Raw genomic sequence first — 17,442 nt, 5'->3', positions numbered from 1 at the left:
TTGCAAAGAACAATGCAGAAGAGCCATTAACCCGAACGGCTCTCTCACCTGACCCCAAGATCAGCGATGCTGCTGGGGACTGTTGGAGTCCCCTCACCCGAAGGCTGGGGGTGCCCAGTGTGGGCCGTTATGGCTCTGTACGTGACCCTTGTTGCTCTGGCGCCCTTGGGGTCCTCAGAGGGAAGCCTGGGAGCCCCATCCTCACAGCAAGTGGCACTTGCTCCCATCCCAGTGCCTGGGTGCTGCCACTCTCCCTAGAATCTAGCCCCCCTGGGGCCGGTGCTGCAGCCCATGGAGGGAGGAGGCTGGGGGCAGAGAAGGCAAGAAGTCAGTGAGCCTGGATGGGAGGCCCCGGAGGCCTTGTAGGGTGTGTTAAAGGCCCTAAGAACAGTTTCCCTCAGGTCAAACCTCTTGCCTCTCTTTCTAAGACTTCTCTGGGAAACAGCTGTGACCCCACCGCATCTGCAGCATCCTGTGTGGATAAAGCCTGGGACGCAGGACCTAGCCCCGCCATACATCCTGCGTTACCTTGGGCAAGTCATTTCCCCTCTCTTGGCCTCCCCTGCCCCATCCGTATGGAGGAACATGAGCCCGGTGATACTAGGGCCCGGCACCAGCACTTCTGGGATGTGGGTCTTTTCCCATCCAGGATTCCTCTTCTGAACTGAGGACCCAGACTAGACTGGACTGGGGCCATGTTGTCCGGGTGGGAAGACAGCAGGGAGGGAGGGGCCCTGTTTACTCAAGTCATTCTCCCTTGCCCACCTTCCCCTCTCAGTGCCTCCAGGGCTCATGGAGATCCTGTGCCTCTCTCAACAGGCCCTGCCCAGCCCTGAAGGCTGGCAGACAGAAGAGGGTCCTTCCTGGCCCCGGGGGCCTCTTCTCTCCCAGGACAGAGGTGAGACCTATTATGGGCTCTGGGAAATTGGGTGATGGGAGGCTTTGGATCCAGGTGGGGACAGAGATCATCCTTGGATTCACAGGTGTCATTGAGAAGTCTCATTATATTTTCTTGGAGCCAGACAGACTTGGGGTTTAATCCTGCTTCTGCCTCTGTGACTTCATCAGGACCATGGGTTTGAAAATGCTCATTTCATAGAATAAATGAAGAAATGGACAAAAGACCCAGCGTTTCTGATGCCTGGGTCCTAGTCGTTTAGGAAGTCCTGAACCCCAGGTCGCCTCGGGACTGGAGTCTCCTGAGCTCTCTGGCCACTGCCTCTGCATGTGGGAGGTCACTGCCCGAAGGAGGGACAGAACGTGCTGCTCAGCTCCAGGGGAGGAGCCCCGGGGAGGGAGCTCGTGGAGGTGGCTTCCCAGGCTGTTTTCCTGGCTCTGCCGCTCCCCTTTGCCCTCAGTCTGCCTCTCGCCCCGTGTCAGCTTCACTCCGTGCTCTTCCTCAGGTGACAGTGATGCTGAGTGTCCCCAGGAATCTGCTCCCTGCACCTTGGCTCCTGGCTCCCCAGGGAGCCCAGCGTCTTCACCGGAACGTGGCAGCCCTGAGTCTGAGAGCAGAGGCCCTGGCCCCAGGCCCAGCCCTGTGTCCTCCCAGGAAGGCAGCCCGCGGCTCTGGGGCCCCCTCCAGGGCAGCAGTTTTCCCGAGTGGACACTAGATGCTTCACGCCCTTCACTCCTGGAGACAGATGGGGCAAAGCCAAGTTTCCTGGAGAAAGAGGAGGCCAGAGACGCTCCAAACCCAGGGAAGGAAGTAAAGAGTGAAGGCCCAGCCAGGACTCCAGAGGCTGGAGCCGTCGTCCAGCCTGGTCCTCACTTGACTTCTACAGAAGGGTAAGTGTTAGACTAACCAGCTCTCTAATTGTGGGTACATTTAGGAATGCCCTGGTCTGGACAGAGCGTGAGAAATGCACAGTGGGATTTAACACACTAATATCTATTAAGCCAGGAGCATAGGACTGGGTGCCAGAAGTTTTGGGAAATACTGAAGGGTTTGAAAGCACGAGAAACCAAGAAGCAGACAGTTACACACGTGGGGTGGGATTTGTGTGTGCTGAGGCAATGCCCTGAAAGTCTGGGCACCGGGAGAGGAGGAAGGGGAAGTGTTCGGGGAACCTGACTGGGGCCAGGTGCCCAGAAAAATAGGAGTCGTGCTAGGCAGGGCTGGGGAATGTGAAGGTCAGAGCTTGTGATGTGGGGATCACACACTGCTTTGAATTTGAGATGTCTAGGAGAAATCCATCCGTGAGCCTAGGTCCAGGGTGCTGGCTAAGATCTCAGGGGAAGCCGGAACACCAAGCGGAAGTTTGACTGGAATCACGGGGGTGGATGTTGGGGCCCATGGCAGGATTGAATAGCCCCAAAACTGTGGCCGGAGGCAGGAACAGGACACCTGGGAAGCCAGCCTAGATGTCTGCATGCCCCGGGAGGCACCTGGGGTCTCCACCCAGGAAAGAGGTTTTGTTCTCTGGCTGGCTGAGTAGGGACATACTGAAGAGACCAGGAGGCACCGGTGACAGTTCTGGTCGTACCAAATGGAAGGTTGGCCCCACTCCTAGCTCAGTGTTACTGGATGATGGGGACAGAGCCTCAGGCAGGGCCAGAAACCAAAGCATCTTCCTCATGCATCTGGATGGAAAACTCCACTCTGGAGTCTCTGGAGGTGTTTGGAGGCTAGGTAATCAGGGGAGTCTCTCAGAATCTGAGAAGACAGGGCTTGTCATACCAAAACTCCAGTCAATTCAACCCAAAATAAAAGTAAGTAAATCTGCTTTAAAATGAGAAGCATACTTTCATAGTAAATAATGAAACAAAGGCTTGATCGGGGCTTTGCTTGCTATGATGTTAAGTATTACATAAATAAATAAGTTTAATCTTATTTTTAGCACAATATAGGATTAATGTTCCTGGCCTGAGTCTGCTGGCCCCACGAGATGTCTCCTTTGGGCCTGACTGTCACAGTGAGGTCACAGAGGTTATTTTTATTATATTTTATTTTACTTTTCATTTCATTTCAGTTCATTTGTTTTAATGTTTATTTTTGAGAGAGAGAGAGAGACAGAGTGTGAGTAGGGGAGGAGCAGAGAGAGAGGGCGACACAGAATCTGAAGCAGGCTCCAGGCTCTGAGCTGTCAGCACAGAGCTGGAGGCGGGGCTCGAACTCAGGAACTGTGAGATCATGACCTGAGCCGAAGTCAGACACTTAACCGACTGAACCGCCTAGCACGCCCCTCAATTAATTTATTTTAATAACAGCTTTTTTGAGAAAGAATTCACATACCATACAATTCACCCATTTAAAGTGTCCAATTTAAGTGCAAGCAGGATGCATTGCCCCATGTCAATCCTGTGACAGTTCATATTTGCCTTATTTTTTCTACCCCCAAAGTAACTCCCCATTGTAACAACGCTAATCGACTAGGTCGTTCCTATAAACGTATTTTAGGGCTTGCTCAGCTGGGTATTCACATAGTTCCGTTTAGGTGTGACAAATGTGTCATTATTTTTCTTCTCTTCAGTTGTCCAGTGGAGTAAATCCTCCAGTTCCTTGTTTGTCCGTGGCTTTCCATGTGATTCCTGGAACCTTCTGGCATCACTTACACGGACTTCATGAAATTAAACGTTTTTTTGGCGAGATTTGTAATTTCACTTTTCAGTGGGTCTCTGTTATGCTGGCCCCGCCTTGCTGGGTGCGTTAGAAGCCTCAGGAAGCAGTGAGGAATGAGCAGCAAAGACATGCCCCGGGAAGGGGGGTGGGCAGCCAGAGATGGACGTTTGTGTTAAAGGAGAGAGTGCTGTCCAGTGCAGCCTAATTTTATAAGTGGCCGGCTGATCAGTGAACATTTTCACGTTCTGATGAGTGAACATCACTGATGAGTGAACATCCGTACAGCCCCCTAACCGTGGTCACGTGGATAATGAGTGGGCACATCACGAGGATTCCCCCCCCCCCCCCCCACCGGTTGTCATACTGCAGGGAACCGGAGAAGTCAGGGAGAGGCTGGGCTCGGTGATTTCCAGGGTTCTAGCTGCCAGGCTCTGAGTGTTCCCTGAGTCTGTCAGGGTTGCCTGGGCCCCTGTCAGCTGGCGATAATGACAGCTCACCATCTGGGCTCCTGTGGCGACGGCTTCCTTTATCGCAGGACTGCCGGTGTGAGAAGGAAGAGGTCGGAAGCCGCCTCTTTGACTCCCGAGCTGTAGCTGTGCCTGAAGCCGGGCTGGCTTCCTGTGCTTCCCTCCTCCTTGCACCTTCCGTGGCTCCAGCTCTAGGAGTGAAGCCTGGGACTGGGGCTGGCAGGGGGAGGAGGGCACGGAGGCGACACGGGCAGGGCAGGACAGGTGAGGGAGATGAGTGGCTGGTGGAGTTTGGAGAGACAAATTGCCATCCCTCCTGGGGATGGATTAAATACCACTGGTGTCTTCAAAGGGGACACCTGCCACCTCAGATGAACTAGGCTCAGAACATCCTGGTGGTTTGCCCGAGAAAGTGCCGGGTGCTAAGCTTGGCTCCAGCCCTTGCAGGCTGGATTCTCCTGGTGCCCAGGCCAGGCCAGGCCAAGCAGGCTGTGACGCTGCCTCTTTCCCCGGTGAGGTCCTGGTCCAGCTTCCCTCGGCCCCCACCGCTCAAGGCCCTGGAGCTCTAGCTCGCCTGCTGAGCTCTGGGCAGGGACTCTGAGCATCCCTTCCAGGACTGACCTGTAGGGACACTTGCCCCATACGCCTTCCTGTCCAGCCCCCGTGGTAGTCTGAGCACACTGTTGGACTTTTGCAGGCTTCCTGAGAGCCCCAAGCCCCAAGCACAGTCCCCAGAGGAAGGCCAAAGGCCACAGGCTGGAGACAAGCTGGCGAATGGTGTCAGGACCGACAAGGTGGCCTGGAACTTGGCCTCTCGCCTCTATCACCTGGAAGGCTTCCGGAAGTCTGAAGTGGCTGCCTACCTACAGAAGAAGTAAGGGGCTTTGAGCCTGAGCAAGGCTGGAGGTCAAGTCAGGGGAGGGAGGAGTGGTTGGTAGACTCCATCTGCCGGTCGCCCCTCCTGTCCCTGTGTCCCTGCTGCCCCACTGCTGACCTTCACCCCGTCATTCCTGTCCCAATCCATGCCTCCCCCCCATCCCCTTGCCCTGCCTGCCTCTTCCTCTTCATCACGCGTGTCACCGCTTGTCCATACTCTTGAGCCCTGCTTAGAGCCAGTGGACCGGCCCCCTTGTCTCCCCTACCCAGCTCCTCGTGTCCTCCCCACTCGATGTTGGATGGTGCCAGTGGCAGACCAGAGGCCTGCTGCCCCCTTGCCCCCTCGTCCTCTTGGGACGTGTGCAGGCTCTGGGGCCCCGACCCCCAGTGCAGGCTTCATGCCCATTTCCTGTCCACAGCAATGACTTCAGCAGGGCTGTGGCTGAGGAGTACTTGTCCTTCTTCCAGTTTGGAGGCCAGAGCCTGGACCGCGCCCTCCGGTAAGACCCCCGGGCCCTCTCTGGGGCGGAGGGATGGCTGGGAGGTGGCGGCACTGGCGAGGGCTGGAATCTTGATTGCCCCCCGGCTCTGGCGCCTGCTGGCTGCCCCAGCCTGGGCTCCATCCTGGACTCTGGCCCTCCTTCCAGGGTCTTCCTGCAGGCCCTGGTGCTCAGTGGGGAGACTCAGGAGCGGGAGCGAATCCTCTACCAGTTCTCCAAACGCTTCCATTACTGCAATCCTGGGGTCTTCTCCTCTGCAGGTAGGAAGGGGCTGGCCCTGAAGGCAGGGCAGGGGGTTCCTGGGGTGCCTGGGAGGGGGTTGCATGGAAGTGACCCCTGGTCCACTCAGGAGTTCACTGGGTAGCTGCTGGTGGGAGTGTCTGGGGGACTGTGGAGAACCAGAGAAGCATTTGGGGGTCACCCCACCCAGCACGGGCAGGTGGAAACGCGGGAGTCCCGGTGCCAATGAGCTTTCTCTGCACTCACCTCCCTCTGGAGCAGATTCTGTACACACCTTGACCTGTGCCATCATGCTCCTTAACACGGACCTGCATGGACAGGTGAGAGGGCGGGGGTGCCGGAAGAGGGGGGTTGAGGCCAGAGGCCCGGGGTGGAGTCATGGAAGGGCCCCGGGGGAGGTAGGTCTGGAGAACTGGAGAAGGTTCCAGAGTGTCCGCCTGGGGGGTTATTCTGTTGGGGTGGGGAGTGTGTGCCAGCAGTCCCCCTCCTCTGCATGGGCCACAGAACATTGGGAAGAGCATGACTTGCCAAGAATTCATAACCAACCTGAACGGCCTGTGTGACGGCGGGAACTTCCCCAAGGAGCTGCTGAAGGTATGGTGGGGAGGGAGGGTGCCGGGGTGGGGGGGCGCTCCCTGGGCTCACGGTGCCAGGGGCTCCCAGCCTGGGCCTGCCTCTGCTGCATTATCTTTGGGAGGACAGGCTTGTGTATGGAAGGTCCCAAAGCGTGGGTCCTAGCCAGCCGCATCAGCGCCACCTTGGTATTTGTCAGCTTGTGGAAATTCACAGGCTCCCTGCCTCGGACCTACTGAATTAGAATCTCTGGGGCTGGGGCCCCTAAAATGTTCTCTTAGGCTTCCCGGCGATTCTGAGGCTTGGGGAATGTGAGGAGCACTGGTTTCTTGGTCCTCTGAACGAACAAAGGGCAGTTTGAAGTCTAAGACTTAGGAGCCACAGGTTCTAGGGTTTGAATTCTTGTCCCTTGGCCCACTTGGGCTCCTCCTGGGGTAGCAACCACTTTATGGTGTGGTTATCACAGTGAAATAAAGGTTGTCAGGTGCTCAGAGCGGGGCGAGGCACACAGCATGCTTTTCATAAGCAGTGTTGGCCCTGGTTCTTTTGTCTGTGGGGTGAACATTTCTTGCACCCTTGCTGTGTGCCAGGCATTGCCAGGGCTCCAGAGGCATGCAAGCAGGATGCATCGACACGAATACTCTTTGTTATATCATTTCAATGTTCCGGCACCTCATTTATTCATTCGTTCACCATATATTTATTGTCCCCGTCAGTCAGCCGTTCCTGCTGTGTCCCATGGGCGGGATGGTATGTGGATGATTCATCTTCTCAGGAGAACTAGCTCAGGCCTCACTAAGCTCAGGTAGGGACTAGGATTGCTTTGCTCACCTTGTCTCCAGCATCTGGCATGGTGCCTGGCACACGGTGAAGGCTCCGTAAATGGTTGCACGCCTGCATGGGTACGTGGATGCATGAATGAGCTTCCCGCTCAAGGAAGGGCAGCTGTGTTGGGGGTGGATGAGGCCGACTGCGGCCTGCCCTTGTCCTACCGATGCCAGGTAGAGTTTGGGCCCCACAGGCCGAGGCTCCCTGCCCACTGTGTGCCTTCTCTTCTAGGCCTTCTACTGGTCTATCCGAAGTGAGAAGCTTGAATGGGCTGTGTAAGTGACAGCCCCCTTCCCCCCACTCCCCACCCCTTCCCTGTCTCTGGGCCTGTCCTCCCTCCACCTGCCCACCTGAGAGTTGGAGGAGCCCCAAGGCCCCGGACAGTGCTCCCCCACTGAGTGAGGGCCAGTTTCAAAGCAGGTGGAGGAGCCCAGGTCACACCTGGAGGTGGGGCTGGGGATGACAGGAACGGATGAGCTGGCTTGGAAGGACTCCTCTTGGGAGGTCCTGGGTGATCTGGCTCCCCAGTGAGAGAGAGGGTGGGGGCTGCTGAGGCTACGGGTGCCTCTTGGTGGCCTTTGCCCGGCCAGTACCCCCAGCCTGATTCTCTGATGTCCAGGGACGAAGAAGACACAGCCGGACCAGAGAAGGCCCAGCTGTCTCCCGCTGCGGGCAAGATGAACAAGCCCTTCCTGCAGTTGGCCCAGAACCCCATGGCACCCACCTACAAGCAGGGCATCCTGGCCCGGAAGATGCATCATGATGCAGATGGCAAGAAGAGTGAGTGCTGCCCTGTCGCTGTGCGGGGCTTACGTCTGCCATTGAACTAGAGTGTGTGCGTGCGTACTACAGTGGCTCTGCTTGGGGACGCGGCTGACGCACGCGGGTGTGCGGAGAGATCGCACAGGTCAGGGACCGGCGCCTGTGTTCTTTCCTTGCTGGTGACCGTGTGCTGGGCGCTATGTAAGATGCCAGGGGGTGGGGGCGCGGGGACAAGACAGACCCTGCCCTCCAGGGTCCCTGTGGTGAGGGGAAGTCAGACAGACACATCGGTGTCTGGGATAAAAGGTAGAGATTGGTAAGTGGTGTAGGGAGGGTCAGATCAAATACGGGGGGGTGTGGAGAAGGGCTAGGTTTTGGTTTTGTTTGGGGGATGAGATGTGGGGGACAGGGACGGGTCAGGCTTCTGGGACATGATGGTATCTGAGCTGAACCTTGGAGGAACGGAGGGCAAGAGGGCATTCCCCGTAGACAAAGGAGTAGACGCAGTTTGCTCCGAATGGGGGTGTGTGTGACAGAGCACAGAAGGAGGTGCATTTGGCCTCATCCCTCAGACAGGTGAAGGCTTCAGAGCAGGCCAGCGACAGGACCGGAGCCAGGCTGGGAGGGGACTCTAGGGACGCAGGCCTTCTTCTGCTTGAGGACTGAGTCCCTGTGCCTCTCTGGATGGGACCAGAAAGATGTCTAGTGGGTCTGTGCTCGTGGGTGGGAGTGTTCGGAGAGGGGGCGGCCGGCGTGGACATCGCTTTTGTTGTTTGTTGATTGCCTGGGTGTGAGGCATGGCGCGTGCTTGCTTGTGACTGTGTTTTGTTGTGTTGCTATGCTGCGTGTTTCCGTGGACCCTGGGCAGGGACTGAGTTGGTGGGGGAGGGGGCCGTGTGTGTCTACGTGTCTGGATGGGGCGCCCACCTTTGTGTACTCCTGGGGCAGCGCCGTGGGGCAAGCGCGGCTGGAAGATGTTCCACACCTTGCTTCGGGGGATGGTTCTCTACTTCCTGAAGGTAGGAACGGGGTGCACACCCCTGACGGGCAGGGTGGGGGAACAGGGAAAGGCCCAGGATGGTTCGGAGGGTGGACAACAGATGATAACCTCTTTTCTGGCCCCCTGGGCCCCGTGGCAGGGAGAGGACCACTGCCCTGCAGAGGAGAGTTTGGTGGGGCAGATGGTGGACGAGCCCGTGGGGGTGCACCACTCGCTGGCCACCCCGGCCATCCATTACACCAAGAAGCCACACGTCTTCCAGCTGCGGACTGCCGACTGGCGGCTCTACCTCTTCCAGGCACCGTAAGTCCTCCCGGGGTGACAGACAGCAGCAAAGCCCCCGCTCTCCTCTCTCCATCCCTTGCTCACCCTCTGATGGCTGCTGGCCGGGACCCGGCGGGCGTGGCCTTCTTCACCAGGAAGCCTGAGAATGCTGCAGCCTTTGGAAGGGGTCCTAGGGCGGCCCCAGAGGCTGGTGCTGCCTGCTGGCCTCTTCTGACCCGGGCTGCTTCCCCAGTGCATCTGCCTCCCGCGTGTTAAGTCCTGGTCAAGCCTCCCAATTCCGAGCGGAGGATTCCAGGAAGCCTCTAGCAACTGAGCACTGGCTTGGACATTTGGTCTAAAATCTATTGCCTTCCCAGATTTTCCTCTTTGATGACTAAAACCACCAGCAGAGGTCAGCCACCTTGATCAGTGGCAGCGCTTCTGGCTTTTTGAGGCGCTGGGTCCTGAAGCAGTCCTGGAAGACTGTGCAGACCGCAGGAAGCTGGGGGGGGGGGGCGACCCTGTGACCTTGGGGACCCACGGCCTCCTCTGTCCGCAGCACTGCTAAGGAGATGAGTTCCTGGATCGCGCGCATCAACCTGGCCGCCGCCACGCACTCGGCGCCGCCCTTCCCCGCAGCGGTGGGCTCCCAGCGCAGATTTGTCAGGCCCATCCTGCCTGTGGGCCCCGCGCAGAGCTCCCTGGTACAGCCCCCGGAAGGGCCGGGTGCGGCGGGGAAGGGCGCTGCACGGGACGCGGGGACGAGAGGGGAGGTGGGAGGGAGGGGCTGCGCACCTGGGCCCGGGAACGAAGTGGGGTTTGCGATGGGCTGTGCACCTGGGCTCGGGAACGGAGGGGAGCGGAGAAACAGCTTCCCCCTCTGCCAACCGCTCCCAGGAGGAGCAGCATCGATCCCACGAGAACTGCCTGGACGCTGCCTCCGATGACCTGCTGGATCTGCAGAGGAACTTACCGGAGCGGCGCGGCCGCAGCCGAGAGTTGGAAGAGTACCGCTTGCGGAAGGAGTACCTGGAGTATGAGGTCAGGCGCCGAGTCTCCGCCCGCCCGGCTCGCTCCCGCTCCCTCGGTTGGGCCCTCTGCCGCCCTCTCGTGGCCGCATCCGTCCTTGCAGCCTTAGTTTCCCCGGCTGCCCTGGCGGAGGGAGGCCCTGTAGGCACCCGCGCGGGCAGGGGCTTGCGCGAAGTGTGCGTGTCCTTGTGCCCTCGGACCTCTTCACTTCTTGTCGTGGGGGCACCCAGCAGCTGCTTGTCTGTCCGCAAACACTCACAGGGGACGTTCTTTTTATAACTTTCTTTCACCCAAGAGTATACTGTATTTGGCTTTCCCTAAGTTGAAGGAAAAACGATTTCAGTTGAATGATCTCCCCTAATACCTACCTAATACTAACAGGCAATATTTATGGAGCTTGTATTACTTGCCTCTATTATCTTGTTTAGTTGTCTGACAACTCTGAGGTAGGGACTGTTGTCCTGACTTTACAGATGAGGAAACTGAGGCAAAGAGAGATGAAACAACTTGACCGAAAAGGATGAATTCACATGCCGCTCCAGTCAGGGCCGAGCCTCATTTATATTAGCCCAATGATCGATGCCAAAATGGCTTATCCCTGACTCCCCCCCCCCCGCCCCCGCCCCACCTTACACCCAGATTCTGCTATGGTCTCTCATCCGTGCACCTTCTGGGACCCTATGCCCGAGGAGTAGGTGAGGGGCACTGCTGTGCACACTGGGCCTCACGCTGCCCTCTCCCTGCCTGTGACCAGCTGCAACCTGTAGCCAAGCCCCTGGCCCTCCCCAGACCTCACTCCCCTCTGTAGAGAGCAGAGACAATGATGCGTGGGCCCCCCAGCCACCCAGGGCTGGGCTGAGGGTCCAGCGGGGTGGAAGACGGGAACGCGCTTAGTACGCTGGGACCTGTATCCCAAGGCTGCTAGTTACGGAGGCCTCAGGAGTGTTAAACAGATGAAGGGTAGTTAGCATCTCTCTCTCCAGATGCCAATTGTTAAAATGCTATTCAGACTCAATTAGGCTTCAGTACAGATGTGAGCTGTTTGTGCGCCGTGCTGCACAGATCAGGCCTAGCGGGTTATGGGTCTTTTAGTGTCTCAGAGATGTAGCACGTTCTGGAGACGTTAGTTACAGCCCTGCAAGGCGGTGGCGGTTAGAATGGGGCTGGGCTGGCAGGGGTCCGGATGATACTATCCAGGTAACCCCAGGGCTCGGACGCGAGGCTGCTGTGTTCTGCAGTCTGGTTGCTGGAGCGTGGGACAGACATTGGCTGTTGGTCTAGCCCTCTTCCTCACACGTGTGAGCTGTCTGCCCCTCGAGATTCCAGCTTCCTCCTACCCTGCAGCCAGGGAAGGGCTAAGGTGGCGGGGCCCGTGTGTTGCAGAAAACCCGCTACGAGACGTACGTGCAGCTGCTGGTGGCCCGTCTTCACTACCCCTCAGATGACCTGGACCTGTGGGAAGAGCAGCTGGGGAGGGAAGCCGGAGGCACTCAGGAGCCCAAGCCCAGCCTGAAGAAATCCCACTCGAGCCCGTCCCTGCACCAGGACGAGGCCCCCACCACGGCCAAGGTGAAGCGCAACATCTCAGAGCGCAGAACTTACCGGAAGATCATCCCCAAGAGGAACCGCAATCAGCTGTGAAGCCGACGCCACCACCCAGACTCTGGCCCCTGCTCGGGGTGGACCTGAGACCCCACGGAGGAGGCTTGTTTCAGTGGGTCCGTGGTGGGGGACGAGGCCTACCCCTTTCCCACGGAAGGACAACCCCCGTTCCCCTGTGGTCTTCGCTCCCTCCTGCGTTCACTGGAGCTTTCCCAAACTGCTGTGCCCACCCCCACGGCAGCCCCCAGCTGCCCTGGTCCCCAGTCACTTCCGAGGGAGGAGGGAGGTCCGGGGTTTGGCTGCACTCCCGTGTCACTCTCTACCCTTCCACAATCCAGAGTGGCCACATTTCTTGGGCCTGGGGGCAGCTTAGCACTCATTTGAGCATCGGAGTACCCCTGGGCTTCCAGAGAGAAGCTGGGGCAGAGGAAGCCTCTGGGCAGTCAAGTTAGGGGAGCCGTAGTCCTGAGGAAGATCTTGCTCTGGGGATCAGGTGACCTGCTGTGAGAGGTCCTGGGAGAACCCAGCCAGCCCCCGGTGACAGAGAGCAGGGTTGCTCAGTGCCACCCCCTGACAGGTAGGCTTTTCGGGCAGGGACTCAGCTCAGTGAGGCTGACTCTGGGACCCTGGGCCTTTGTCTCCTACCCCCCGATAAGCATCCGTGCACCAGGGGCAAATGAGACAGGCCCACGTCACACACCCCATTGCTAATCATCGGAGCAGAGCCAATGGTGGGCAGTGAGGGCCAGAAGGGGTTGGGGCCTCCAGAGCTCTGTGGAGAGGCCTGGGAACAAGGGGCCTTTGTTTCCCCAGAGTAGGGAAGGAGGTTCTCCAGGTTGGGACCTGAGAGACGCTGAGGGGCAAGAGGTGGTGTTCTACCCCTTGGGGGCTCTCGGAAGGAGCTTGTCTGAGGGCTGTGAGGGCCAGTGGAAGCCTGGCTCCCTCCCACACACCCCATTCCTTGCATTTCATTCCCGAGGAGGGGCCCCAGGGTCCCTTCTGGGCCCCTCCCCCTCCTGCACCCTCTGCCCCCCTGCCAGCTCACAGGGGGCTTTGCTGCCCTCCCTGGGAAGTCCCCTTGTGCTGCCCTCTGGCTGCCTCCCAGCTGGGCTCTGGGGGAGGTTCCGGACACTCAGGGACCTCGGGCTCTGCCTGCGGGAAGGAGGCTGGGCTGGAGGAGCGGGCCACCATTGTCTCTGTTCAGCCAAGTGTGCGAGCAGGCCGCCGGCCAAGAGGGGCCTCTGCTGCCTGTCTGCCGCCTGCTGGCTGACGCGCTGCCTCTCCAGCCTTCCCGCCGGGGGGGCCCCCCCTCCTCCCGTCCTCGCTTGTCACCAGCCCCGGGACCTGAACTCTACCAAGTGGGGCTGGCCCCTGGGGACTGTGAGGGGTGTCTGACCAGGGTCCAGGGCTGGGCCAGGTACCCAGTGGGCACACACTAAACACAGGCCAGTAAAGAAGCAGGTGTGCGTGCATATGTGAGGAAGAGGAGGGCCATCCTAGGACACACCTGTGCCTAAGCGTGTCTGCGTGTGAATGCGTAGGTCTGCGTGCATGTGTGTGGGACGCAGTCACACATTTATAGGCTGTCAGCGCTGGGGGGACCTCAGAATCATCTGTTCATTCCACTCATTCATGCATTCATTTCACGAATACTATTGACCATTTCTTATGGGCCAGTACTAGCGGATTACAAAATCACTTGAACACGTCTCTGGCCTCAGGAGGTAACAGTCCTGTGGTCTGGTTCCTTGCTGTCCATACAGAACCACACTTTATCTTGCTGGTAAAGACCCATTCCCACCCTTTGCTCAGGGATTCGGATTCAGTAGCTCTGGGTCAGGGTCACTGAAACGTATTTTTAAAGCAGCCTGGGTCACTGATGTGCAGTTAACAGGTGGATGTGACTTGCCCTGGGACTGATGCTTACAAGCTTGGCCTTGAGTGGATTATTTGACCTCACTGAACATGTATCCTTATTTCTAAAACCAGAATAAAAGGCAGAGGCGTGCCTGCGTTTGTGCATAGGTGTGGCCCTTCGATGCACCTTCGCTCATGTAGAACCGGTGCCTCTCTTTCACCCTGGGGAACATGAAGCCTTCAGACAGATGGGGACTGCAGGGCCCTGCCTGGTCAATGCTGTGTAGGCTTGGCTTGGCCTGGAGGCCTGGGGAGGTGGAGACTGGGTGGTTAGGCTGCAGTTCTGACATGTGGCCACGAGAGGGCGGGCTTGCGTCTTTCAAGCTTCTGGAGCCCAGGGGCCCAGCTGCGGAGCACTGCTCCTTGAAGAAGAGGAAGTTAGTCTGTATGTCCCGGGGGCCATCACCAGAACCAGGACCTCCCGCTTCCCGACACGCACAGTGGTCCAGGCCGGGCCTCCCACCTTGTGGAGAAGTTGGCCAAGCAAGGGTTGGGACCCTGACATCTTCCTGCAGATGGAGAGGGAAAGGGTTTCTGGAGCTGTGTGGGCGCGGCCTGGAGTTCCCTACACAGCTGTCCCTACAAAAGTGAAAACTGAGTGAGCTCCAAGTCCCAATCCTGAGGTGTGGGGCAGATCCAACGCACGGGCCTCTGTCTGATCTTGTGTCCACCCTCACTTCCTTTCCCACCTGGGAAGTGGGTTTGGTGGGTCTCTGCAGAAAAGACAGGTTCGTGGTGATGAGCTCAGGCTCCGTGAGGCTGGCTGAAGGTTGGTTCCTCTCCCTTCTAGGGGGGGCTCGGCCTCCGGGGCCCGCCGCAACCCAGGTGATACCCCAGATGTGATCTCTTCCTGGTGTCCCAGCATCTCTGTTCTGTGTGGCTTTCTACTGATAACCTTCATTTGTTGGTTGGTTGCCGGGCACCGGGAGAGCGTGAAAGGCCACTGAGGCCCAAGGCTTGGGTCCTTTCCTTTGGCGGCCAGAGTCAGATGGAGACGACAGGTGGGCTATGTTGGAAGGAACTGGGCCGGAGGACTGGGATTAGCCAGGGTGAGGGAAACATGGCCGTAAGGGTGGGCCCAGGCCGGGTCATACCTTGCATGCGGCCGAGGAGTGTGCTTTACCAGCAGAAGAGGCAAAGCCTCGTGGTTTGGGGGGCAGCCAGCCTGGGAAAAGGCTTTAAGAAAATGAAATGAGTGAATAAGGCTGATAAGTAGGGTCAGAATATGGCCCGGGGACATTCTCTATAACTATGCAACTTTTCTGTGAGTTTAAAAAAGAAAAAGAAAAGGCCTGGAAACTTAGGACAGCCTGGCAGTCCCACATCTGGTCCTTCTCCCTCCCTTGTCCCCCACCCCCACATGCACGCTGGCACGTATTTGCACGTACTTCTGGGTCTCAATGCCACACTCTCCATAACCACTCCTCCGCCAACTTTTCTGGATGCCTCTGCCCGCTTGCTCACACCTTTATCTGTTTGCCTTGCGAACAACTTCCAACATCCTCTGTACCCTTCCGGGAAATGGGGACACACCAGAAGGACCACTGATGACACTCAATCGTCAAATCCAATGTCTTCTCAGCCTTCATGCCCCTCACCTCTCAGCGACCTCTGACCCACAGACCTGTCTGACCCTGCACGAGGCCCAGCGCAATCTGGTCTCAGCAACCGGGACCTGGAGTCAGACTGCCCGGGGTTGAGTCCCAGCTGTCCCTTTTGTGGCTCTCTGACCACATGCCAGTTACTTGGCCTCATATGCTTTGGTTTGCTTCTCTATCAAATGCGGATAATGACACCATGTACCTCACAGGGTCCTTGTGAGGAATAAGTATAATTATGCACATAAACATCTCAGAACAATGCCTGGCACAGAAGGAAAGCTTAGCAAGTTAGCTATTAGTACGCGGCCTTGCCAGTCTTCCCACATGTGCCCTCCCCTCCTTGGGGCCCTGCTTAGGTTCTGCTCTTACAATTCAAGGCCTTGACTTTCCCTCTGCCTGGAAGTTGCAAACAACAAATCTTAACTCCAATAGGCTTTAGCAAAAAAAGGACATTTAATGGTTCCCATAAAGGGACAGTCTCTATCCAGGTCTGATGACGCTCGAGCTAGGGCTCCACGTGGAGCAGGTCCCCCACTGCCCTCTGTTCTTCTGAGCTCCATCTCCCAGGCTAGGAGGCAGGAGCAGCACTCATGATAGCAAGATGGCCCTCGTAGCTACCACCTTCTTGGTGCAAGTCTAGCACATAGAAACTATCTGCTCCTTGGAAAGTTCAAACTCAAGTCCAGGAACAGAGTCCCTCTGAGCTGCCCGCTTTGAGCCATGTGCCCATCTCTGAGCCAATCACTAGGGTCAGGGGCCTAGGGTAATCAGAGTCCACCTTCTGAGATGGGGGTGGTGGTGAGGTAGTGTCACCCCAAAGGATGGGGACCGGGACCAGCGGCTGAGAAATTCTGAGTACTGCTAGTCCCAGGAAGGGGAGGAAACCAACGATCCGGAGGCCTTCTCCTCCAGGACCTTCCTTGAGCCCTGCTCCCCCAGTTAAGTCTGTCTCCCTTCCCCTGTCCTCCTCTCATCCCCTGCCCTCTTCTTTCTGTCTCCGCTCCCGGTAGAACATAGGCTTCCCAAGGGTAGAAGCAGGGCATGTTGGTTTCCATTGCTCTGAGCCCAACTCGTACAGTCAAGAAGTGTAAATCTCGAAACTGTATCCTCCCTGGGCTTCCAGCCTCCGTGTTCTCCTGGCTCTCCTACTTGCTTACATGGTCTTTTACTGTCTTTCTCCCACTTGCTTCTCCCACCCCCGAAGTCAGCCTTCCCCCAGGGTGCAACCTTGTGGAGGCCTTCAGGATAGCTTCTGGGAAAGCCTCGTGATGTCGGCCTTCATCTCTGATCTCTGTTCTGCTTTTCAGACCTGGGGTCTAACTGTGCAGGACGCGGCCCTCAATCTTCCTGGAGATGGTAAGTTTCCATACAGATGTACTCCCCTGTTTCTAGTGATGATTCTGTGACAGTTCTGTGACAGCTGATTTGAGAGGCAACGTACCAGGATTATGAGGATATTTGAGCCAAATGGGCTTCTGCCTCACCAGCAGTGTCAGGTGGAAGTTTCTGGTTTCCTGATGTCTTTGTCTCCGTCTGGTGAGACACGGACAGGGTCTGGAGGAAGTACGTGGGCAGAAAAGCGATGACTCTCTCATTCAGCGAACGAGGACGGGTGAGAGTGAAAGTCCTTCCACCTGGCCACCGAGGGGCTCGAGGCTCATTTACAGATCAACTGCGGTGGCCCAGGACCACTCTTTGTATATTTCCCGTGGGCCTGATGCTTTATTTCTTATTTGTATTTTCCTAATTTACTACATGCATTTCCTGTGAGCTGTCTCGAATCCTCTCTGGAACAAGGTGAGGAATACATTAATATTTAAAATAAAATAAACAAAATGTCAGTGTGTGTGTGTGTGTGTCTTAGGTTGGAAATTCCTTAAGGGCAAGGACCATGTCTGTTTATACAGCACCTGGCACAGTGTCAAATTGAAGCTTAACAAATGCATTTTGATGAAGAGGGAGAAAGAAGCTGTCTGCAGGAAGATAGGGAGATTTAGACTGCACCCTCCGGCTTCCCTTCCGCCAAAGCCCCTTTTTCGCAAGGGGTGCCCTTCATACTCTCTGTTCCTGACCATCCAGGTTCCCTCCTGTCATCCCTGCCCTGTCCCCACTCCTCGTGACCAACCCTGTCCTCATCCACACCTGCTCTCTTACAGACGTGCCCCTTCCCCACACAAACACAGCTCCAGACACACCTCGCTCGGGGGCTTCCCCCCAAAAC

General features: G+C 57.3%; 1 protein-coding gene across 5 annotated transcripts in view; it reads left to right on the top strand.

The window, feature by feature from the left end:
- PSD4 (pleckstrin and Sec7 domain containing 4) overlaps positions 1-13,727 on the top strand; it is a 35,185-nt gene extending 21,458 nt beyond the window's left edge. For all 5 annotated transcript variants that reach the window (XM_023251870.2, XM_023251871.2, XM_023251872.2 and 2 more), the window contains 15 exons: positions 429-533; positions 820-898; positions 1,404-1,788; positions 4,727-4,903; positions 5,325-5,405; positions 5,553-5,665; positions 5,907-5,965; positions 6,150-6,239; positions 7,278-7,321; positions 7,666-7,826; positions 8,757-8,827; positions 8,948-9,111; positions 9,632-9,776; positions 9,970-10,113; positions 11,485-13,727. In XM_023251870.2, the coding sequence (XP_023107638.1) occupies positions 429-533; positions 820-898; positions 1,404-1,788; positions 4,727-4,903; positions 5,325-5,405; positions 5,553-5,665; positions 5,907-5,965; positions 6,150-6,239; positions 7,278-7,321; positions 7,666-7,826; positions 8,757-8,827; positions 8,948-9,111; positions 9,632-9,776; positions 9,970-10,113; positions 11,485-11,742 (2,076 nt within the window). In that variant the 3' untranslated portion in view covers positions 11,743-13,727. The remainder of the gene's footprint in view (positions 1-428; positions 534-819; positions 899-1,403; positions 1,789-4,726; positions 4,904-5,324; positions 5,406-5,552; positions 5,666-5,906; positions 5,966-6,149; positions 6,240-7,277; positions 7,322-7,665; positions 7,827-8,756; positions 8,828-8,947; positions 9,112-9,631; positions 9,777-9,969; positions 10,114-11,484) is intronic.
- Positions 13,728-17,442: the final 3,715 nt, after the last annotated feature.

The sequence above is a fragment of the Felis catus genome, chromosome A3, assembly GCF_018350175.1.
Source record: "Felis catus isolate Fca126 chromosome A3, F.catus_Fca126_mat1.0, whole genome shotgun sequence".
Taxonomy (NCBI): domain Eukaryota; kingdom Metazoa; phylum Chordata; class Mammalia; order Carnivora; family Felidae; genus Felis; species Felis catus.
Note: the sequence above shows the minus strand (reverse complement) of the source record. Positions and strands in the feature narration are given on the sequence as shown.